The sequence below is a fragment of the Tasmannia lanceolata genome, unplaced genomic scaffold (assembly GCF_043159265.1).
Source record: "Tasmannia lanceolata isolate RefF3 unplaced genomic scaffold, GAP_Taslan_0.1 ptg000006l, whole genome shotgun sequence".
In the NCBI taxonomy this organism is placed as follows: Eukaryota; Viridiplantae; Streptophyta; class Magnoliopsida; order Canellales; family Winteraceae; genus Tasmannia; species Tasmannia lanceolata.
In genome coordinates this window covers 15,269,440-15,291,889 of record NW_027518683.1, presented here as the reverse complement: position 1 = coordinate 15,291,889, position 22,450 = coordinate 15,269,440, and the positions used below count along the sequence as shown (strand labels likewise).

General features: G+C 38.5%; 1 protein-coding gene across 1 annotated transcript; it reads left to right on the top strand.

Moving 5' to 3' along the window:
• Positions 1–3,887: 3,887 nt before the first annotated feature.
• On the top strand, positions 3,888–20,159 carry LOC143879857 (aspartate--tRNA ligase 1, cytoplasmic-like). Its single transcript, XM_077382506.1, has 10 exons — positions 3,888–4,664; positions 6,495–6,605; positions 6,850–6,963; positions 10,763–11,053; positions 11,128–11,238; positions 11,439–11,492; positions 13,940–14,019; positions 14,127–14,242; positions 18,268–18,382; positions 19,884–20,159. The coding sequence occupies exons 1-10, from the start codon at positions 4,149–4,151 to the stop codon at positions 20,008–20,010; spliced, it is 1,635 nt and encodes a 544-aa protein (XP_077238621.1). The 5' UTR covers positions 3,888–4,148; the 3' UTR covers positions 20,011–20,159.
• Positions 20,160–22,450: the final 2,291 nt, after the last annotated feature.

Genomic DNA, 22,450 nt, shown 5'->3' with positions numbered 1-22,450 from the left:
GGGGGGGGGGGGGGGGGGGGGGGGGAGTTTGCGGCTGGATTGAGCAGAGAATCGACTGTTGATGTCGAAGGGAATGTTTCAGTTCCTGAGGTTGCGATAACTGGAAATTCTCAACAGGTAAATTGGTATAATCCAGTTCTTATTGGATGTACAGGAAAACGTCAAACATGATTTATTCTTATGTGATTTCATGAAAAAGAGGTAAGAGGACGTTTTTATACGTGGATTTTATAATCCGCGAAATATGGATTTTATAAGCTAAAACCTAGGATTTTATAAGATTTTATAAGCTAAAATCCAGGTTTCAGCTTATAAAATCCAGGTTTCAGCTTATAAAATCCTTAGGATTCTAAATTTTAGGTTTTAGCTTATAAAATTCAGGTACCATTCAAAAAATCCAGGATTATAAAATCTAGGTTTTAGCTTATAAAATCCACCGGATAATAAAATATAAGTTTTAGCTTATAAAATATTTTTATTAAATGATCATTTATGTTTCTTTCAGCTCTCTTGAAAGGGGTTGTGTCCCTAGTTTTAGGGGTACAACCATTCATTAGCTTAGTGCACCATATGTGATGTGGCTGTATATGTATATGTGAATCATTGGTCTATCAACTTTTTGTGTATGTTGTGTATATGATATATACATGCCTTCATGATTATGATTATTTAAACCTTATCTTAGAACCCAGCAAGAATATTACTTGTGTTGGATGCGTCTCAAATTCTAACACTTCATAGATTAGTCGCAACGCTTCTAGATTACTTTTATTTGCTTCTCCTAAATACTAGTAACCAAGATTTGTAGTTACCATAGTTTCTATGTTTTATCCAACCCAATAGTGGCTTTTTATACGGAAATAAAACATTAGATTCATTTAACCTGTTAAAAACTTAAAATTACTAACACACTACCTGTCGTAACTTTATTATAATAAAAATATTAGATTTTAAATTTGACTATAATATATTGCCAAAGAGGGCGAGGCTTCTGAGCTCTAGCTCAGCCTGGGCTAGAGCTCTATAAATACACCATCTCCATGTTGTTTCAGTCGTCCAACGAATTCATTCTATAGGACCTCACATAGATAAGGTGTTCATAACAAACTATCTTCGTACTATAATTCTAACCATTCAATCTATAGAAGCCAATTTTCCAGCTATCCATTCTAAACCTCCACAAATCATAACCCTAATCCTAACCTTAACCTATAACCCTAACCCTAATCATAACCTATAAAATGAATGGGTTGGATAAGTGAAACAACTATGGGAGTGGTGGCCGGTTTATGTGCTCTAGCTTAGGCAACATAGGACATCTTTACGGATTCAGGAGCCCAATATCAATCAGCTTCTATCCAACTTCATTAAATGGTTAATGATACATAGGACAGGAAGCATCCACTGACAATTATTTACTTATGTCCTGTTCAGGCATCTATATGTCAAACTTACCTTGATTGGAAGATTCTAGCCCCTTGATACATCAAGCCTAGTTTTAGGATTCTGCGGAGCGAGTCCCGATTATGCTGTGTCTTACAAACCATTTAGGACACTGTTTGCGGGCTAAAATCTAGTTCTTAAAACTTCACAAAATTGTGTTTTGCAAACCATTTAGAGCTGCTTGCTAGCCAAAATCTAGTTTTTATTTCCGAGTTAGATTCACTTGAGCCCTCTTCGTTTTGGATTTTTGGAATTGATTTTGAGTGAAAACTGATTATTATTGGACTCAGAATTGGATTTCTTAAAATACAAAACAAACTGGGCTTAGTAATCTCGGCATCTAAGCTTCAATTTTTTATTTTTTATTTTAATTTCACCATCCTAAAATTCTCATGATATTAACAATTTTCTTCTGCCTTTTTCCAGTCAGAGCCAGATTTCCGGCCACCGATATCGGAGGTGGTGCAATCTCTCCTCCTATGCGAATGAGGATGAGCATGAGAACGTCTAGAGAAGAGGCTCGAAGTTCTAGCCGGATCGACCGCCCCAATAATCCATGTAACAAAGAACAATTTTCTTAAATATTAACAATAGGGGGGAAGTACATTTTCTTTTTCAATTGCTTATTGTTTTCCCAGTATTTTTTTATTTCCCCCAGTCTTTCCTCTTTTGTTTATCAAAACAAACACTCCTTTAAATGACTGAAATACTCGTGTAAATTGAATGATAAGTCGACTTTGGCCCTGTGCATTTCGGATTTTCGGAATTGATTTTGAATCCAAAATTGATTATTGGACTAAGAATTGCATCTGGCCCTGTTTGTCGGAGTCAAAACTGTGCTTAATTTTGAGTCCAAAATCAGTTTCTGACTTAAAATCCAAAATAAAAAGGGCCTTCATACATCATATACAATATGATATATTTCATGGTCTGTTGAATGCACACTTTTTTTTTATTGCAGACATGCAAAACATTATATAACATGAAAGTTTGCATGGAAGAACAAATCTTATCTCTGACATATATTTTTTTGGGATTTGCTAGGCAATTTCGTGGAAAGCCATTTCGCGGCTGACTTCTGCAGGAGTGAACAGCCCCACCAGCTCACTTTTCAGCAAATTTGTCTTATTCATTTAATTCGTCAAAGGTGGCTGTTCTCACCTGCAAAAGTCAGCTGTGAAACGGCTTTCCGCTAAATTGCCTAGCAAATCCCATATTTTTTTCATTGCAAAATTTTGTTGATATACTTTTTTTACTGCACACTTAATATTTTGTGTAGTATACAGAACATGAAAAAAATATTTACACTTCCAATCAGACCCTTGAGCACTAAAAAAATTCATAGTTGCCAAACATGGCCTAAGACTAAAAGGTTAATAATTTTGTAGTGAAGCCGAGGGCATTTAAATCAAGAAGTTTGGTGTAGTATTTTGAAAAGTTTGACATTTTAGCCATCTCATAATTTTCAATCACTAACAAGAAAATAGTTTGCAAAGCGGGCATCTTTAGACAAAATTCCTGATAACTAGTGGTGATTCGAGCATGCATTTCTTGGAAGGTGAGCAATGCTGGACGAATAAACTTTTGAATGACATGTCGATTATTACGAATATAAGCATAAAGAGAGTGGTAAAAGGCAAAATTTCGGGTCATACAAGGCGAAGCTATATATACGCCCCCCTTTACTTCCCCAGTCCAACCTCATGTAGAGTAATCATAAGACTCATAAGTCATAAATACAGTAGAGGTGGGTGGTCCGAGGCGTGGTTTTAAATTTCGACCGAAAGCTGAAATTTCGGACCGAAACCGAAATTTTCCAAAATTTCATTTTTCGCCATTTATTTGGTAATTTCGGTCTGAAATTTCGATCAAATGCCATTATTTATTAAAAAAAAGTGTTACAAAATTTCGCCCAAAATTTTGAAATTTTGGATTTCGCCGAAATTTTGGTTTTCGGTGGGTCCGAAACGGTTACTGAAACCGAAATTTTAAACCATGGTCCGAGGAAGAAAAAGGGGTGAGTATGTCACGTCCCCGCTATAAGGCGTCATAGGTCGTTGGTCTCGTAGAACGTCATGAGGATAAAATGAAGGGTTAGATCATCCTATGCAGCAGCTTTTTGGGCACGATCTATGGTGGGAACCAACAGATGAACGGGGTGGATCAACCAAATCTGTGGGTCCCACTGTAATTATTTTCTTGCCATCATTCTAACAACGGTTTAGATCAACAAATGAACGGTTTAGATCAACTAATCGTTCTTTTGAAATATGATTTGACAAACGTACCCTTGTTAGAATTATAGAAGAAAGTGTTGTCTATGATAAGCATAAAGTCTATATTAAGCATATCACAAAACTTGTCTTCAGAACAGTCTGGAGGAAGTTCCTCCAGTACCCTCTAACAGCAGGGGGGGGGGGCGCTTCGGGAAAGCTAATGGGGTGAATATATATATACATATCACTTGCTGTAAAAGTCATTACTTCTTGCTCAAGAAAAGTTTTTCCATAGTCTCCACGACGAACCAGGGGGCGGAAAAAAAAAATTCTTGGGTTTTGCTCGAGGTTTTTTCCTGACAGGTCCCGTGGTTCTCTCCCTCGTCTAGGGTTTGTATTCTCTTTTCTCTCTCTTCTAGGGTTTAGTCTCTCCCTCTTTCCACTTTTCAAGCTCTCCTTCCTTCAAAGTAAAATTTGTAGTACCTAAAAATGGCGTCAGGATCTGAAAATCCTTCCGAAACCCTAGCATCCACAGAGGAAGACTCAAAAACTCTGAGCAAAAAAGCTGCGAAAAAAGAAGCCGTAAAAGCAGAGAAATTAAGGCGCCAACAAGAAGCCGCCACAGCCGCAGCCGCAGCCGCATTATCTGCCCTTGAAATCGATCCACTTTCGGAAAATTACGGAGAAGTTCCGCTCAATGATCTACAATCGAAAGCGGTTACGGGAAAAAAATGGACTGAGATTAGGTTTTTGAATGAGGAATTGAAGGGGAATGAGGTTTTGATCCGTGGACGGGTTCATACGAGCCGAACAGTTGGTAAAAACATGGCTTTTTTGGTTTTGAGAGAGAAGGGTTGTACGGTTCAGTGTGTTTTGACTGTGGCTGAAGATCTTGTTAGTAGACAGATGGTGAAGTTTGCAGCTGGATTGAGTAGAGAATCCATTATTGATGTGGAAGGGAAAGTTTCAGTTCCTCAGGTTGCGATTACTGGAACTTCTCAACAGGTGATAATTTGGTATAATTCAGTTCTTTTTATATGTACAATAAAACTCCGAACATGATTCATTTATATGTGCTTTTAGGTAAGTGAGACTCAAATAATCATATGTCAAGAACAATAGAAGAATAGGGAGAGTAGAAGATGATTTTTCATTCATGATTTAATAGAAGATTACAAATTATTTTTATTAAAATGATCATATGCCACTTTCCTACTGAATATAGAATAGGATAACTGCTAAAAATACGACCAAGATCGCCTACTAAATCTCTAAATAATAGATAAGTATTAAATAATAACTAATAGATATTATCAGGTAATATCTTCCAGGTTCGCATCAGAACATTAAAAGGTAAAAGTCAAAAGCTTAATTTTGTGAGTTGTAGGGAAAGTTACATTTGTAAGCTTTTGAGTAGCTTACAAAGTTGGCATGAAAAGCCAAGTTTTAATGTTATATATAGTATAGATTATTGTGCTTGTTTTGTAACTTGGCAATCACTTTGGTATTTTATTTCTGTCACATACCCCTCCAGAAAAGTAATTGGTGCTTTTTTTACTTTGAATTCTAGCTATTTGTTAAGTTCTTTGGTCATTAATTTATGACTTATGGCATGGATAGTTGCCATAAGTTTCTGTTCAATAAGATAATTGCCTTAACAATATCATGGGTGAAAACTTTAGAAAGCTTGAGGTTTGTATCGGCATATGACTTTTGGCATGGATGGAATGTGGGTGCTTCTCCAAGTGAACCCAAAATAATTCAACCTTGGATACCAAGGGCCCATGGAATCTTAAAATTGAATTTTGATGACTCTAGTTTGGATAATCCAAGGCTTCGGGAATTGGAAGATTGCTGCGGGATGAAGAAGTAGTATTATGGGCTTTTAGTGGTCCGATTGGGGTGGCAGATGCGAATGAGGCAGAGGTCCATGCTATTTATCAAGGAATCAAAATGCTCCATAACGTGGACCTGAGCAAGGTGGTGATTGAAGGAGATTCTGTCAATGTCATCAGATGGCTTAGAGGTTTGCATGTGCCTCTCCGAATATTTGCAGCTTTATTTGACGAGATGCAAGATAGATTGGGCTCGGCATCCATCTCTTTCAATCATGTTAGACGATCAGCCAGTGGCGAGGCGGATAGACTGGTGAGAGGAGTCTCTAGGGAGAGGATTGAGCTCTTTGATTTTCTTCCTCTCTAGCTCCTGATTTGGTTTTACTATGTTTTCCTGAGCTGGATAACATGTTATCTTGATGTAACCTTGGGACCTCCTCGGTCTTGCTTTTTTAATGAAATCCTTTTACCATTAAAAAAAAAAAGAATTTATGACTCATTAAAAAAATGACAAAGTGATTATGACTGTTATTATGTGATTATATAGAACAAACAAAAAAAATGTAAATGCTCATTTCTGTTTCTTTCAGCTTTCTTATGTGACATGGGTTACGTACCTAATTTTAGGGGTGGACCTGGAACCATTCATTAGTTTAGTGCACCATAAGCCATTCAAAAAAAAAAAAAAGTTTAGTGCACCATATGTAATGTAGTTCAACGCTTGTAGCCGTGTTGGAGTCCAATGCTTGTAGCTGTACCGATGCAACATAGGGCATCCTTATGGATTCAGTTGCCCCATATCAATCTGCTTCTATCCTACTTCAATAAATGGTGGATGATACACAGGACAGGAAGCATCCACTAACCACTATTTACTTATGTTCTGTTCAGGCATCTATATGTCAAACTTTCATGATCATTGTTCCAATATCTTTCTATCTATGTTAAGTCTTACTTTAATAATGGAGGGTAATCCATATATTTCTTATCTTGTATGTAGGTGGAAGTACAAGTAAGAAAACTTTATTGCATCAGCAAAGCAGTGCCCAATCTACCTATCAATATCGAGGATGCTGCTCGAAGTGAAAAAGAGATCGAGGAAGCTAAGAAGGTATACTTTTTAATGTGAACTTTTGTTGTCTTTTTAATCTTGAAGAACATAATGTTTTTCACGTTCCTAAATCTAATAAGTTAGTCAGCATGTGTTTTGATAGAAAGTGGCGGTTTTTGTATTTGTTCTTTAACTGAAACTCCAATTCAGAGCTCTTAATCAAGGCGTTGAATATTTTCTTTTCTTTTTTCTGTATATTTACCAATCAATCACTCTTTTACTAATAGTATTTTGAAGGCTGCAGGATGGAATTGTTCTTGCCGGTGTTAATCGAGATACACGCTTAAACTACAGATTTCTCGACACACGCACACCTGCTAATCAAGGGATATTTAGTATTCAATCTCAAGTTGGAAATGTAAGTTGTATATATTTCTGGATTAACCTTTGTTCATCAGAGCCTGTAGTGCTATATAGCTATAGATCTTTAGCATATGCATTACTTTGTTATACATCGCTACATGTTTACAAACTTTGAGGCTTCTTCAATGGTGCAAACAAAAATGTGATTTCGTTTTGGCTATTACTGCTACTACTACTGCTACCACTACTGCTACTGCTGCTGTTGTTACTGCTACTGCAATTTTTTATATAATTATTTGCTTTGTTAAAAGCGAGAGGTGAAGTATCCTTTACACAAGCGGCAAATATCTCCCAATATATAAAGGTCTACATGCGCTTTCCTTTAAAGAGAGAATCCACGCCTATTTTTTTCCACGCAAAATGTGTCTGAATGGATACATCTGCTAGACTGCTACTAGTTAAATCCAACATCTCACCTATGATGCTAAAAAAAATGAGTTTCCATGTACATTGATTCACTTTTGGATTTCATGCGATGACACTTTTCATAGTCACCTTAACCAATTGACTATTCACTAAACTCATACAAAAGATCCTTAACCATTCTGGAAGCGCTCAAGTCTTCACTTCATTTAATACTTTGATTCCTAAGGGTGTGTTCGGTTGTCCCCGAAATCGCAAATCCCTCAGAAATATGCAGCAAATGACATCATTTTCTCTTTCCAAACGGCATTCGGTCGGTTTTCTCTGGCAAGCCCACAGTTCTTGTTGGTGTCTGATTTTCTGAATAAGAGCCATTGCTCTTTCCTCCCTAATCGAGCTGAAAAAGGTCGGAATCTGTCTGAAAATCGGGCTTCTCTCTCTATGATTTCGGCTCATGTTGGAATGTGGATGCATTGCCATTGCCATCGGCTCATTTTGGAACAAGGAAGCGTTGCCATTGCTGTCAGCTAACCTTGGAATGAGAAACTGTCATCATTGTCTCCGGCTTCTTAAGATCTTCTCTGTGTAGATCATCTCCCAAATCGTAATATGGAAGCAACCCTTCTAGTTTGGATCAGCTATTTGCTGCAACAACCACAACGAAACAAAATCGTCAAAACAGCAAAGAACATGGAAGAAAAGATCCAAAAGAGATACAGAAACCCCTGAGATCAAAGGAGAAGTGATGAGGTTGAGATGCATATATAAATCTTTCTCTTTGCATACTATTTGAGGAAAATCCCGTGTAGAGCAGACCATCCAGCATCGTCGTTCCTCTCTTTTTGTTCTAAGAAAATAGGATTGGAGAAGACTAAATGGAGAGAGAGAGAGAGAGAGAGAGAGAGAGAGCAGGATTTTTCAATCTTCGCATGCAGCAGGAACCTTCAGAAAAGATAACCAGTTTTATATCTATTTTAAGGAACCTTCTGGGAGATAGGTTTTAATTATATTTAGATTTACCTTATATCTATTGCATGTCTACCAAATGGCTTGCAGAAAGTTAATTTTTTTTTTTTACTTTGGTATTACTTCTTTTTTTCGTTTATTTTACTTATACTTCTAAAATACTTATATCCAAAAGGACTCTAAGTGGCCCAAAAGAGGAAACTTCATCTCTAAAATACTCTAAGGGGCCCAAAAGAGGAAACTTCACCTCAGTTCTATCATAGAATCCCTGGAACACTAGTCCCCCAGTTGCCTTATCGATCTCCCGTTGAAGTTGGGCTTAATTGGGCCTATTGATCTTGTTTGTATCTTTTCCACTCTTTATGTGCCTTTGTTTGCTCAAATCCATTCATGGTTCTTATACCTCGATACTCAAAATTCCTTGCTGGGCAAAGTCCAATGAATAATATGAAGATCTTTATCCTCCACTAATTTTGACATGGAAGAACTTTCATCTCTAGAATTATACCTCTCATTAGACACCCCCTTACTAGATGGCATAAGTTGGTACTTCTTATAAGATTTACCTCCTTAGATACGGCTGGGCTGACCACCTTTTAAATAGGGCATGTTAGTAAAGACCCATATCATTCCAAAAAGATCGAGGCAGAACAACCAAACATTTCGAACAACCGAGCATTTTGAGAAATATAATTGACCTACTTCTAAGTTCTCACACATGAAGGACTGATCTGTAAGCCAAATATCCCCATCTTGAAGTTTATTTATGTGGATTTTATCCATTGAGTCCCTGGCTCTTGGAGAAACAAGAACTTCTCATAACTTGGTACAAGGGAATGTGTTCCTTCTAATTGAAGCAAGAACACTGCATAAAAGACTTAACCAAAACAGCTGTTGATGATCCCTATACTAACATTCATGTCTACCCTAACCCCAAGGATATAGCTTTCGTCCATCCTCCTGATGACTTTAGGTTTTCTTCTAAAAATTGGTCTTTGACAATCTTATTTCCCACTCTCTCTTAGAATTTTCAAATCACAGTTCCCCTACTTTTAGCATTCCCATAAATGCTCAGATAGACATGAAGTGTGATGCATTCAAGTTACAACCTCTAACAACTAACCCCTGTAGCCCCAATCATGGTCCCCAATGTGTTGTATTCTCTTCCTCAAACCTGCTTAACCCTGGAATAGCATCGTTTCTACTCAAGTTTTCAATTCTGATAACTTTTTTTTTTGTCTGCATACCTCTTCCCAATTAATCGGATGATACTTGTGTCCTATTATTCCATTCCCGGATATAGTGCATTTGGAATTACTTATCACCTTTCTGACACTTGCACCAAAACCTTTTTTCTTTGAAAGGTAAAATTCATTAGCTAAAGCAAAAGGACTGAGGTGGTCCATGCTTACAAAGGCAACCAGAAGAAAAGAAAAAAGAAACTAAGAGTACAAAGCCAGCCTTGCACTAGCACCAAAATCTTAAGAACTGTCTGAAATAAATTGAGAGATTTGAGAGGGTAGACTGATTGATGTAGGGTGGATCACACTTGTATGGGATTATCTTAGGAAGATCAAGACACCACACCTTGGCAAAGAGTAAACATCACATCCACACAAGAGGAAAAGCTTCAAATATTTATGTCATTCATTATTTTTCCGAAATTTTGGGATTTCATTAATGTTTCGGTCGAAATATGCGAAACATGCAACTTTTCAGATTAAAAAACAAAGAAATTTCAATAGAAACCTTGACAAAAATCAACTCCACGTTTAGAAAAGAGGAGAACCGCAAGATTCCTTTAAGATATTTCTAAAAAATACAAAAAAGAAAAAGAAAAACCAGCGGTAAAGATTCCTGCTTGGATTTCAGCTGTGATTTCTTATCGAAATGTTTCCATGATTTTACAAGATTTCGGCCGAAATTTCATACCGAAACCGAAATGTTCCAGTTTTGCTGATGACCGAAACCAAAACCATGGTTCTACCAGTTGTGAGTAATGTATGTATATAGCCACTCTAATGCCTGATACATCCACCAGTGGCCCATAGGACCAAGACACCTTTATATCAGTGGAGAGACAATAATAAAAAGGTGTGTTTATCCATGCTATTGGAATTCGGAAGCACTCAGAAAACTTTGTGCATGTGTCAAAGGTGTATGAAAATACCACTTGCTGAAGTCCATTTGGGCTTGGGGATTTATTCTTGGTGTTTGCACAGACTTGTTTACTCTCTTAAATATGTATGTGTAGTACCAAATCTTTATTTGAAGTAAGTGAGTTGACGCCTTTTTAAATATTTGTATATTTGTAAGGGCATTAATCTTTCGTGCCCAGGGCAGAAAGTGCATTCTTGTCCAGCTAAGTTATAGCCATGCCGCCTTTTCCCCCTTTTCTTGTTTGCGTATATAGATTTGGTGATACTTTGGAAGTATGTTTCTAAAAGCCTGTATACTCTGTGCAGATATTCAGACAATTCTTATTAAATGAAGGTTTTGTTGAGATCCATACTCCAAAGTTAATAGCAGGAGCTAGTGAAGGTGGATCAGCTGTTTTTAAACTGGAGTATAAAGGGCAACCTGCTTGCTTAGCGCAGTCACCTCAGCTTCACAAGCAAATGGCAATTTGTGGTGATTTTGTACGTGTTTTTGAAATCGGTCCTGTTTTCAGAGCTGAAGATTCATACACACATAGGCATTTGTGTGAATTTACAGGCCTTGACGTTGAAATGGAGATTAAGGAGCACTATTTTGAGGTAACATTAGGTCATCAGGAATTAGTGAACGTAAATTATCCATTAATTGCTGACACCTTCACTATTTTGTGAAGGTATTGGACATTGTGGACCGCTTATTTGTCTCAATGTTTGAAACTTTGAACGAGAAATGTAAAATGGAACTTGATGCCATCGGAAAGCAGTACCCATTTAAACCTTTGAAGGTTAGAATTTTCGTCCGAGTCTCAAAATTTTAATTTTGTTGGTATTTCATTGCCTGCATTCGTCATTATCTGTTTCCCTCTGCTATTTTCTGTAAATACTTTCGTTGGTATTATTCTGTTCTTTTATCGGAGGAAAGCTATAACTTTCGTATCTTTGTTCTACGTGTTTCTTTTTATTAATATTTTATTGGTTGCCACAGTTTTTGAAGAAGACTTTGCGACTTACTTTCAAAGAAGGGATTCAAATGCTCAAGGTATGCATCATCTGGTTGGTGCTTAATTCTCTTGTGTAGTTCATTGCATCACTTGCATGTGGATTCATTGCCCCATTCACCACACTTGCATTATCTGGCTTGTTATCGGATGGACGTGATTGCCCGATAACGGTGGCATGCAAGGCATCATTGACCGGTCAATCGTCATCGAATATGATGAGATATATGGGATTTGTGCTTCTAAAGAACTGGCAAATACTTGTCGGATATAGCCAAAAAGGCAAAAACAATTGGAAAAGAGCCAAACTGGACAAGAACTCCGAACACCATGATGATGAAAAAACATATGGTGATTAACTTTTCTACTTGTTTTGGATGCGCCCCTGCTAGTGGCCTAAGCCCAAACTTGTGTCGTGTTCGATGGTGAAGTCGGGACCATATCACGCATGCACGCACGCACACACACATAGTTGACTTGGGATCACACTGTCCATATACACATATCTGTGTATTTTGAGAATTGCTATCATGATGTTGACTATGTTGAAAGAGGGTGGGGTTGGGGGGTGGACATCAGCTTGTGGTGTGTACCCTACATGTGTCACATGTTCGATGGTGATGCTGGATACAATTGTACTCGTGACCATATCATACGTGTGTGTATACCATTCAAATATATATATATATATATATATGTGTGTGTGTGTGTGTGGGGGGGGGGGGGGTGGGCGTGCGTGTATATATATATATATATATATATATATAGAGAGAGAGAGAGAGAGAGAGAGAGAGAGAGAGAGAGAGAGAGAGAGAGAGAGAGAGAGAGAGAACGGTTTCTACACACATGTGTAGATAAGTTATCTACACACTAGGTGGGGTGGGGGTGGGCGTGCGTGCGTTCGTATATATATATATATATATATATATAGAGGAAAAGGATTGTACGCTCGACCGTACCTAAGGTTAGGTATGGTAGAGTGCCAAATCACATGGGTCCCACATTTTTTTCTGTCATCTAAACCATTCATTTGCAAGGCCCCATCATAGATAGGGTGCATACCAAAAATCAGCTCCATAGGATCATCCTAACCCATCCATTTGTGGAGGTCAAAATGGATAGGCACTGTTTGTCCACAAATCTGCCCATTTTGCCCTCCAGTTTTGGAGGGGTTAGGATGATTCAATGGTGCTGATTTTTGGTACACACCCTATCTATGATGGGGCCTTGCAAATGAATGGTTTAGATGACCAAAAAAAATGTGGGACCCATGTGATTTGGCACTCTACCGTACCTAACCTTAGGTACGGTCGAGCGTACAATCCTTTTCCCCATATATATATATATATATATATATATATAGAGGAAAGGGTTGGTGAGCTTAAGCTCACCAAACTTATGGTGAGCTTAAGCGCCCAATCACATTGGGGCCTACTTTGTTAGGATGATCCAAAGCATTCATTTGAAAGGCCCTTACATAGATGGGGTGTGTACCAAAAATCAGCTCCATAGGATCATCCTAACCCATCCATTTGTGGAGGTCAAAATGGACAGACATTATTTGTCCACAAATCTGCCCATTTTTGTCCTCCACAAATGGAGGGGTTAGGATGATCCTATGGAGCTGATATTTGGTACACACCCTATCTATGATAGGGCCTTGCAAATGAATGGTTTGGATCACCACAGAAAATGTGGGACCCATGTGATTGGGGCGCTTAAGCTCACCATAAGTTTGGTGAGCTTAAGCTCACCAACACTTTCCTCATATATATATATATATATATATATATATATATATATATATATATAGAGAGAGAGAGAGAGAGAGAGAGAGAGAGAGAGAGAGGTTTCTACACGCATGTGTAGATAAGTTATCTATACACTACCTTAAAATACAGTGGAGGCCCACATTGTTTGGGTGATCCAAACCATTCATTTGATTGGCTCTCACATAGATAGGGTGTCCACAAAAAATCAGCCCATAAGATCATCCTAACCCTTCAAACCGTGGAGGCAAAAAATGGACAGATTTGTGAAGGTTTATACGCGTCCATTTTATCTCCACAAATCGTAGGGTTGGGATGATCCTATGGAGCTGATTTTTATGGACACCCTATCTATGTGAGGGCCAATCAAATGAATGGTTTGGATCACCCAAACAATATGCCCTCCACTGTATTTTAAGCTACTGTGTAGATAACTTATCTACACATGTGTGTAGGAACCGTTCTCTCATATATATATATATGTGTGTGTGTGTGTGTGGGGGGGGGGGGGGGGGGGGGGGGGGGGGGTCTGTGCATTCGTGATGCCATCCATGTTGAACAATAACAATAAACATCTATTAAGGTTGTGGAGCGTATTCAACACATATCTGGACTTTTTTTTTCCTTTTTCGGCATAGAGCATGCTCTTATTGTATGTTTGAGTTCCTGGCCAGTATTTCTTTCTGTATGGTGACGATGCAGGAATTGTGTTTGTATAGGAAGCTGGTATAGAAGTTGATCCTTTAGGGGATCTAAATACAGAGACAGAGAGAAAGTTGGGTCATTTGGTTTTGGAGAAGTAAGTTATTTTCCCTCCCCACCTGTTCATATCTACTTTTGTATTTTGGGCTTTAATGTGATGAATAATTATCAGACTGGGAAGCTGAAGTTTACTTGTGAATTTAGGTATGACACCGAGTTCTATATACTTCATCGCTATCCAATGGCTGTTAGACCATTCTACACCATGCCGTGTTATGACGATCCTGCATACAGTAATTCTTTTGATGTCTTCATTAGAGGTAAGAGATGAGGATTTCTTTGTGGATACATAATCCCTACAAGATTGATTGAATACATAATCCTTTGTCCCTGTGGTGTTTTCATTGTTAAATTTCTTTGGGGGCCACTTGATGGTGTCAGTAAGACAGACATACAGTTTTATAATTTTATCAAATTAATATATTTTTTATTAATTAAAGAGGTCAACATTATATGTATACTCAATTCTGTACTCAAAAGCTGCTCTTTTGCTCTTTCTTTTTTCTTCTAGAAACAGTAATAGAATCATTAGAGGAAGAGAACAAATGTGGGGATCCATTTGTCTATTTCCTCTCAAGATTTAGAAAAAACCGATTTGACTACTATTGGCAAGATTATTGACAAGTTTAGTAAAGTTGCTTTTGAAACTCATGAAAGGAGTTCTCTTTGGTTTTCTCTAGTATTGAGAAATTGAGAGGGTGTAAAAAACAAGGATTTGGAAGATGATAGAAACAAAAAAGGGCGACTGGTTTTGTACCAAATGTGGCTACCACAACTTCACTTGGCGGAGGAGCTGTCAATGTTGCAAGTATGGGTGGAGAAAAGAATCATCAAGGCGGCCCTTATCGTCAGAAAATCATATCCCCACATCACCAGGAGAGTGGATTGAAGGGGCTTGGCCTGGCTCTGGAAACATATCATCCGGGTCGGAGGAAGGAATTCCAACCCTAACCATCTCAGTGAAGGAGGTGGAAGCTCGCAAACTTCTTCTAAAATCTTGCCTGGTTGGTAGGATAGAATGGAAAAACTGGGGCCTTGATGATATATGGAATCGGGCTAGAAATCTATGGAAAATTTCGTCCCTAGCTAAACCGGGCATTCTTGGTCCTAATAAGATTCTTTTTATGTTTGAAAGTGACGATACGGCCTTAAAGATCTTGAAGCTGGAAGAAAAGGCTTATGGCACTTTCCTCCACTCCCTTCTAGCGTGGAGCCCGGAACACAGTCAAGGGGAAAGGGCAGTCTGGGTAAACTTCATCGGGATCCCCCTTCATGCACGGGCAACCTCGACAGTGGAGGCTTTGGGCAGCCTGTTTGGGAAGGTCTTGGAAGTTAGAATGGAAGGAAGCCATGGTCAAGGTATGACCTTTGCGTTTGTGCAAATTCTCACCTCTGATTGGCCCCTAATCAAACCTTTTGTCCATAGCCGAATACATAATATATGCTTTAAGATAGGAGTAGAAATCCAGGCTCCGTCACCCCCAAGTCACAAAAGCAGAGTACAAAGTAAACTTTTAAGCCCAAGGAATCTCCAGCCATGGTCTTCTCCTCCTTGGTTGATCCCGCCTTGGGGCCTCGCCTGGGAACTCTTAACCGGCCGCCGGCTGCTCCCAGTGATCTTGGGGTCTGTCCTTCGAATTAGTGGAAGCGGATGCTGGTCCAGAAATCGGCCATTGTTGGGGATCTCGACCGGAACAGTGTTGGTGGACCCTCCATAATCCATCAGGCCCGCTCTGTTGTGTCAGACCCGTACAATTTGCACGGGTAGTTTTCAAATTCTCCATTCTATTCGGAATGGGTCTTCCAAGGTTACTCCATTAGAAAATTGTTGTTTTCCGGGTGACACTGACCCGTCACTATCAAAATCCTCTCAGAAAGTCACTAATAGGATGAAAGTGGATACCATCCCTAAGGCACCTGCTCCACCTGCTGTAGATGTGTCTGGGAAGCAAGGTCATTATGGCAGAAGAAAGTTTAGGCGTCGAACTTGGTCTCGTCTGAGCTGTGCAAATTCAGTCGCTAACACAAAAATAGAATAGGTGCTTCGCACTCTAGCTAGGGGTACTATTGGGCATAATTCGGCCTCAATTACAACTCGTGGAGTATTTGAGATGTGTAAATTTTTAACTTCTTTTAAGGCCTAGGGTATTGCAAGTATTCTGGGATGTGGCGCTCTCAGGATGAAAATTATATGTAATTAGTAGTATCTAGACTTTGTATGGAGAAGTGTTTTTCTTGGATGAACCTAAATCTTTGCACGGCGACAGCTGGTACCGTCACCGCTTACATTAATTGGGAGGCAGCGGTTGCCTTGATATTGAGACCCTCTCCTTTACCTTAGCTAGGAAGAAATCCAGGTTAGTAACTTTTGTTTCTACACGTTATGCACAAATTGTGGGGCCACTTTATTGGCAATTATGGGTGGCAGAGTACACAATAGTCTCTTGGGTTTCAAAGAAAAAGTAGAGGATTTCTATAAGAAAGGACGGAAAAATGGAGCCAAGTTTGTCTACCACCCTGGAAGTTTGCACTTTCAAAAGGAGGACGGAGACTATAAACTGCTCTTTGTGGATTGAGAATCTATAGATGGTCAAATGCTGGAGGTATAATGAAATCAAAGCCTCTTCTGAATCATCTACTGTTACAGAGATTGTCAATTGCATCATCAAAAGACAATGGCGCCAATTTCAGGAAAATTATATGCAAAACATTGAGGAGCTTTTTCCACTTACGGGCACTCGCATTGTCAAGGAAATTTGTTTGCCGATTTACGAACTCCCATTCTTCAAGAACCATTTGGATGATGAGATTAGGGACCAACGATACAGTTGGGAGGCGGATCGTCTTCTCTGCATCAGGAAGTTAGAAGAACTTATTACTGTTAGTGTATATAGGATAGGGAGTTCTTTGAAATCAGTATAGAAATATTTAGGTTCCGGTGAACTGGCCCCTTTTTGGAGTTTGGATGTTTTGAGAAAGTAAGGAGGTGATATGTGTCTGATGCAGGGGATTCTCAGGTCTATGGATGCAAAGTATGGATGTTTTCGGGTCAGACTTTGCAGGCCTTTTTAATAGAATTTTGGGAAATATTGCATACCTGGCAGTATATAATAAGGGTTCAAGGAAGGGTTTTCAAGATCTTCGTTGAAGATCGCAAAGATTTTGGTTGTCTCAACAAGTTTTTTCTATGAAGAAGTTCTGAGTAGATAGCAGAAATTGCACCTTTATTCTGTTATTCTGTTTTGTATGGGGACTTAGAGTGGTCAGTAATGGGGGAAACAAATTGCATCTTTCTGTTATTGGATCTTTCTGTTAGGGACCGAGAGTTATCTCCTGGCTCCCCATACGTTGTAATTTCATGAGGGACTCCCAGTCCCCCTCCCCTATGTAATTCTCGTATAATCTATCAATATATTATGTCAACTTTCAAAAAAGAAAAAACAAACAATAGGGCAAAGCTTTCCCCACAAACATTACTTCACGGCCGTCCCCTCATTTTGCGGGGGAATTGGCTAAGTCATAAGCTACTATGCTGTGGGTGAAAGAGACACCCATCCCTCAAACACTATCTGTAATCTCATTTATGAAACGGCCAAAACTCCACAGACACTCCCCCTTTAGTTCGGTCTGTTGCGTTCGTTAAATCCCTCTCTTCCCAAATACCCCCCCTCAACTCCTTGAACAAACTCCTTGAACAAACGACTAACTCCATAAGTAAAGCTTTACGATTTGCTTCATTGAAGTCGTCAACTCTAATTGAACCAGGAATGACTAGAAAATTCTCAATACAATTATCCATAGAAACTCCACCGATACGGTCGATACCTGCCAGACAAGGGCTTCCCGAAGAGCACCCATCAAAATTGAGCTTTATCATTTGGTTTGGACGTGGTTTCCATCTTGCCACCTTCCTCAGCTCCTCACTTCTAACTTCTATGATTTACCTTAAAAACTCTTGAGTCCTCAAGTCTTCTTTTGAAAGCATCCAATCGACCAATATGCTTTCTCACTCTTTCATTGGTGTATGGGACATGCTTTAAAAAAAGAATCCGATGATTCTTAAATTGTTCTTGGACCCTCTTAAGATTTGGCGCACCCATCTCTTCTTTGAACTAAACTTTTGGTGCATGGCCAGAAACTTTGTACTTTACTTTTCATGATGTGTCATATCCATAATTGATTAACAAGAAACGGAATGGTGGTAATGTTTTCTTGGAATAACATAGGAAGTGCTGCATATTCTCCTCTTTGTCCAGTGTTAATTTGTTTTGGCTATTTCTTAAAGGTGAGGAGATTATCTCAGGAGCTCAGCGTGTACACATACCCGAGTTTCTGACTGCTCGTGCAGAGGCATGCGGTATTGATGTGAAGACAATATCAACATACATTGATTCATTCAGGTATGTTTCTTTGGTTACATTCCTTTCAATTCTTTCTTTTCTCTCTCTCTTGTCCTCGAACCTTGAATTATATTTCCCACCAGAGTAATGCTAGCTAGACCGAGGGTAAGACCGAGCAGGGGACCAAACAAAACAAATGGGTTCTCGCCACAACATCACAAGTGACGTATGCCAGCCCTTAGGTTTAGGAAAATCAACAAGAAGCAGATTTTTTTTTAATACATGGCACACTCTCATTGTCTGGGTCTCCCATCGGTCTTACTCTTGGTCACGATATCATTTTCCTTGGTCTTACTCTCAGTCACAGATATCATTTTCCTTTTCCACAACCATCGTCAAAACATTCCTCTCGGGTTGCTTTGATTTTATCATTATAATATATTAATAAAGGTGCAAATTTACAAACACAAGTCTGGTAAGGGTAAACCCTTCATTGTTTACATATCTGGCATGTGATACCAAGTTCTTGAAGAATTACCTCTCGAATCCTGTTCAATTAAATTTGGAATTGTAATCTTCGTCATAAATCTAGAGAACTTCACGAGTCCACGAGCTCCTGAAGTTCTATTAGAATTCTTTTAGAAATTGTAGCCAAAAAATTGGAAGCTGTTTCAAGTGTGAGTGGTCTTGGGGTTTGCATGGAATACTTAGGGAGTTTTGTAATAAGCCCCATATAAGTCTATAACAAGGGTATTGTAGAACTACAGGCTTTAGTAATGCACTGAAGGGCAGCTGTCATTTTCATTCATTTTTCTTTTCTGATTCAATATTTGATGCGGTTCCACAATATAATTGAGGACTGCTTGTTGATATGTGAGACTGCCCCAAATTATTGCTCACGAAATCCCTAGCCGTCTATTAGTTGGAGGACCTGTTCAAAAGGTGGACCCCATTGTATGGGCTATTCCTCAAGTAGCGTAGTCGCATATATTTGTCTCAGAAATTTATCGGGAAGGGTGTGTCTCGGGATATTTTATTTTACTTTTTGTCAATTTTAGGTTTATATCGAAAAAAAACTGGGAAATAAAATATTTTAAATATATAAAAATATAAAATTTAAGGACAAAATTAGGACAACAAATAATATCGTGAATTAATATGATATTTATCATTATATTTTTGCAGTAAAAATAAAATATGAAGATTTCTTGATGTTTTTTCAAAACCTCAGGGAAAATTTCAGGATTATGTCATTTCATAACAATATACAATAGGAAAATACTGCTATATTTTAAAAAATTGCCAGGGATATTTGTGACTGCTCCAATTAGTGATACTTTATTTTTAAGGGATTTGCTAGGGACCCATCGCATACGGCATTTCGCGGCTAGGCTATTGCATGTGAGAGCAGCCTCTTATGAATTAAATAAATAAGACAAAATCTGAGCCTGTGTGGCTGCTTTCACATGCAACAGCCCAGCCGCGAAAGGCAGCGATGGCCCCTAGCAAATCCCTTATTGTAACCTTCTCATGACTGCCTTTTTTTCAACTTTTTTGACAGATATGGTGCACCTCCTCATGGCGGGTTTGGTGTTGGCTTGGAGCGCGTGGTGATGCTCTTTTGTGCTCTGAACAACATTCGCTTGACGTCTCTCTTTCCCCGCGATCCCACCAGGCTCGCCCCGTAATTTTAGTGGTTTTTCAGACCATTAATTTTTATTTAGTTGGGATTACATTCTGAAACTTTTCATATGGGGGTTTAAAGAAGAAATATATGATTTATGGTACTGTGTAATTGGGATCATCTTATGTGAAGAAAGAAATATCCGATTCCCAAGTTTTTCTTTTGTCCAGGTGGGAAAATTCCTGGAAAAGTTTGGGAAGTTAAAATTTTCATGGAGACGTCTTTCCATTCCTTTCCCATTCTCTCTCCCCATCTCATGAATTTTGTGGAAAAGCTTTGGAAGTTAAAATTATCATGGAGTCATCTTTCCATTACTTTCCCATTTGCTCTCCCCATCTCATTCCTTTTACGTTCTTTAAACCATTTAATTTTTTTTATAGGTAGGTTAATTGAGTTTTCTTTAAAGCCTTTACCATCTTACACTCTTTTCTGTCGTTCAAACGTACTCTTGATGTTATCTTCTCTGTTGTTTCTATTTATCAAAATTTCTTTTGAATTTTAGAAGCTAATATAACTACAAGAATGCTAAACTGAAGGGAGCGGTCTCAAAAATTAGCTGCAAGTCGCCTCCAAACCATCTGTCATTAGGTGAGGTCTCTCTAACGAGTCAATGAAACGAAAGATTGACTTAGTTCTCGTATCCATCTCATCTCGCGAGATTTTAGATGCTTCTCTGGTTCTCCCTACGTTGTGTGACTCGGTTGGACAGACGGAAGTGTTAATTTTCTGTAACTAGGTCAAGTGAAATGTCACTTTTACCCCTTGGTAATTGAACCATTTTCTGCAAAAGGTGGAAATATCATTCCCCTCGCAGAAGGCATTTCGCAGCTGGACTATTTGTCTTCATTCACGAGGTGGCTGGTTTGACATGCGACAGACGAGCCGTGAAATGCCTTTTGGGATGGACCCTAGCAGATCCCTATCTAAATTTATTCATTTCTAATTATATGTTTTTTTCTTTCTAATATTTTGATCAACTTGTTAAACGTGTCTTATTAGAAATAGATTATTGACTTTATAAGCTCATCTTTGGCAACTATGAAGAGTTATTCCATTCAATATTCGTATCTCCAACGTACTCTGAGAGAGAGAGAGAGAGAGAGAGAGAGAGAGAGAGAGAGAGAGAGGTTGAGAATGGGTTGGAGTAGAGATGGAATAAAATTTCCCTCAAAGAAAAATACTTGTTTAGAATTTGTTTGCTCCTCTTACTCCCATCTCTCAAGTCTCTCCATCTCTGGCAGTTTCTCAAAACTGGCCCCACAAATATTCTATAGAATATTTCGTGCAATTTGCTATATAACAACTATCCAAATTTAATGGTGGCTAAACCAGCAGATTGTTAATATTAAAACTGAGGTGGGTGGTTCCCGAATTTAAAGGTGGTTACACCAGAAAGTTGTCAAAACCCAAGGGACAAAGCCTCATATTATTACTCTTACGCGTTTTCCTATCTGCTCTAGACTTTTCAATGAGAAGAACAGACGAGTGTAGAATATTGTTCCTTATTATTATACCATCATAGTAGTGGAATTTTCGTCATTTTGCTTGCAGAAAAATTTGGCCTGCAATAGGAAGTTGACCATCTACCCCAGATTGTCTGGGGAGGTTAATCATTTAGGCCCTGTTTGTTTTGGATTTTGATCGACTCCAAAACTGATTATTAGACTCAAAGTTCAACACAATTTTCAGTTTTGAATTCAAAATCAATTCTCAAAATCCAAAAGAAACAAGGCCTTTGAGAAACTCCAAATAGGAATGTTCCCTTATCAGCTCACCTCTCCAACCTTATATAATAGTCATATTTTTATGATAAGAAGAGCACTCTCTTTTTTATAAAGGGATTTCCTAGTGACCATAGCACAAGGCATTTCACGGAGCGGCTGTTGCATGAGAGAGCAACCACCTCAAATGAATTAAATGAATAAGACAAAATCTTAGCCTAAGTGGATACTCTCCCAAGCGATAGACGCTCAGCAAAATGCCTTTTGCGATGCTGCGGAGCAAATCCCTTTTATAAAATAACAAAAACACCTCTTGTTTTACCTGGAAAATCAGCCATCTCTAGGGAAACAAAGATAAAAAATAATAAGGGATTGTCTATGCAATTTTGTTAAAAACAATTTCACGGCTCACATTTTCAAGAACGGCGGCCCTCATATCTAATTTTGTCTTATCCATACAAAACAAATTTTGTAAAAAATTATTCACTCTTCTCACAAAAAGAGTGTTTGAGAACCTTTTATGCAGACCTTAAATTTTGAGAATAAATAGTTTGGAGTACATATGTTGGATTTTCTCCGAATAAAATATAAGACTAACCTTGTGAGGTAGAACACCTCGGCTGCGATGGTAAATCTAATGGGCAGATTGTGAAAACTCACAGTACCAAAAGACAAGGTGTGATCCCCTTTTTATAATTTTGGTTCATTCTAAATCTCTCCCAT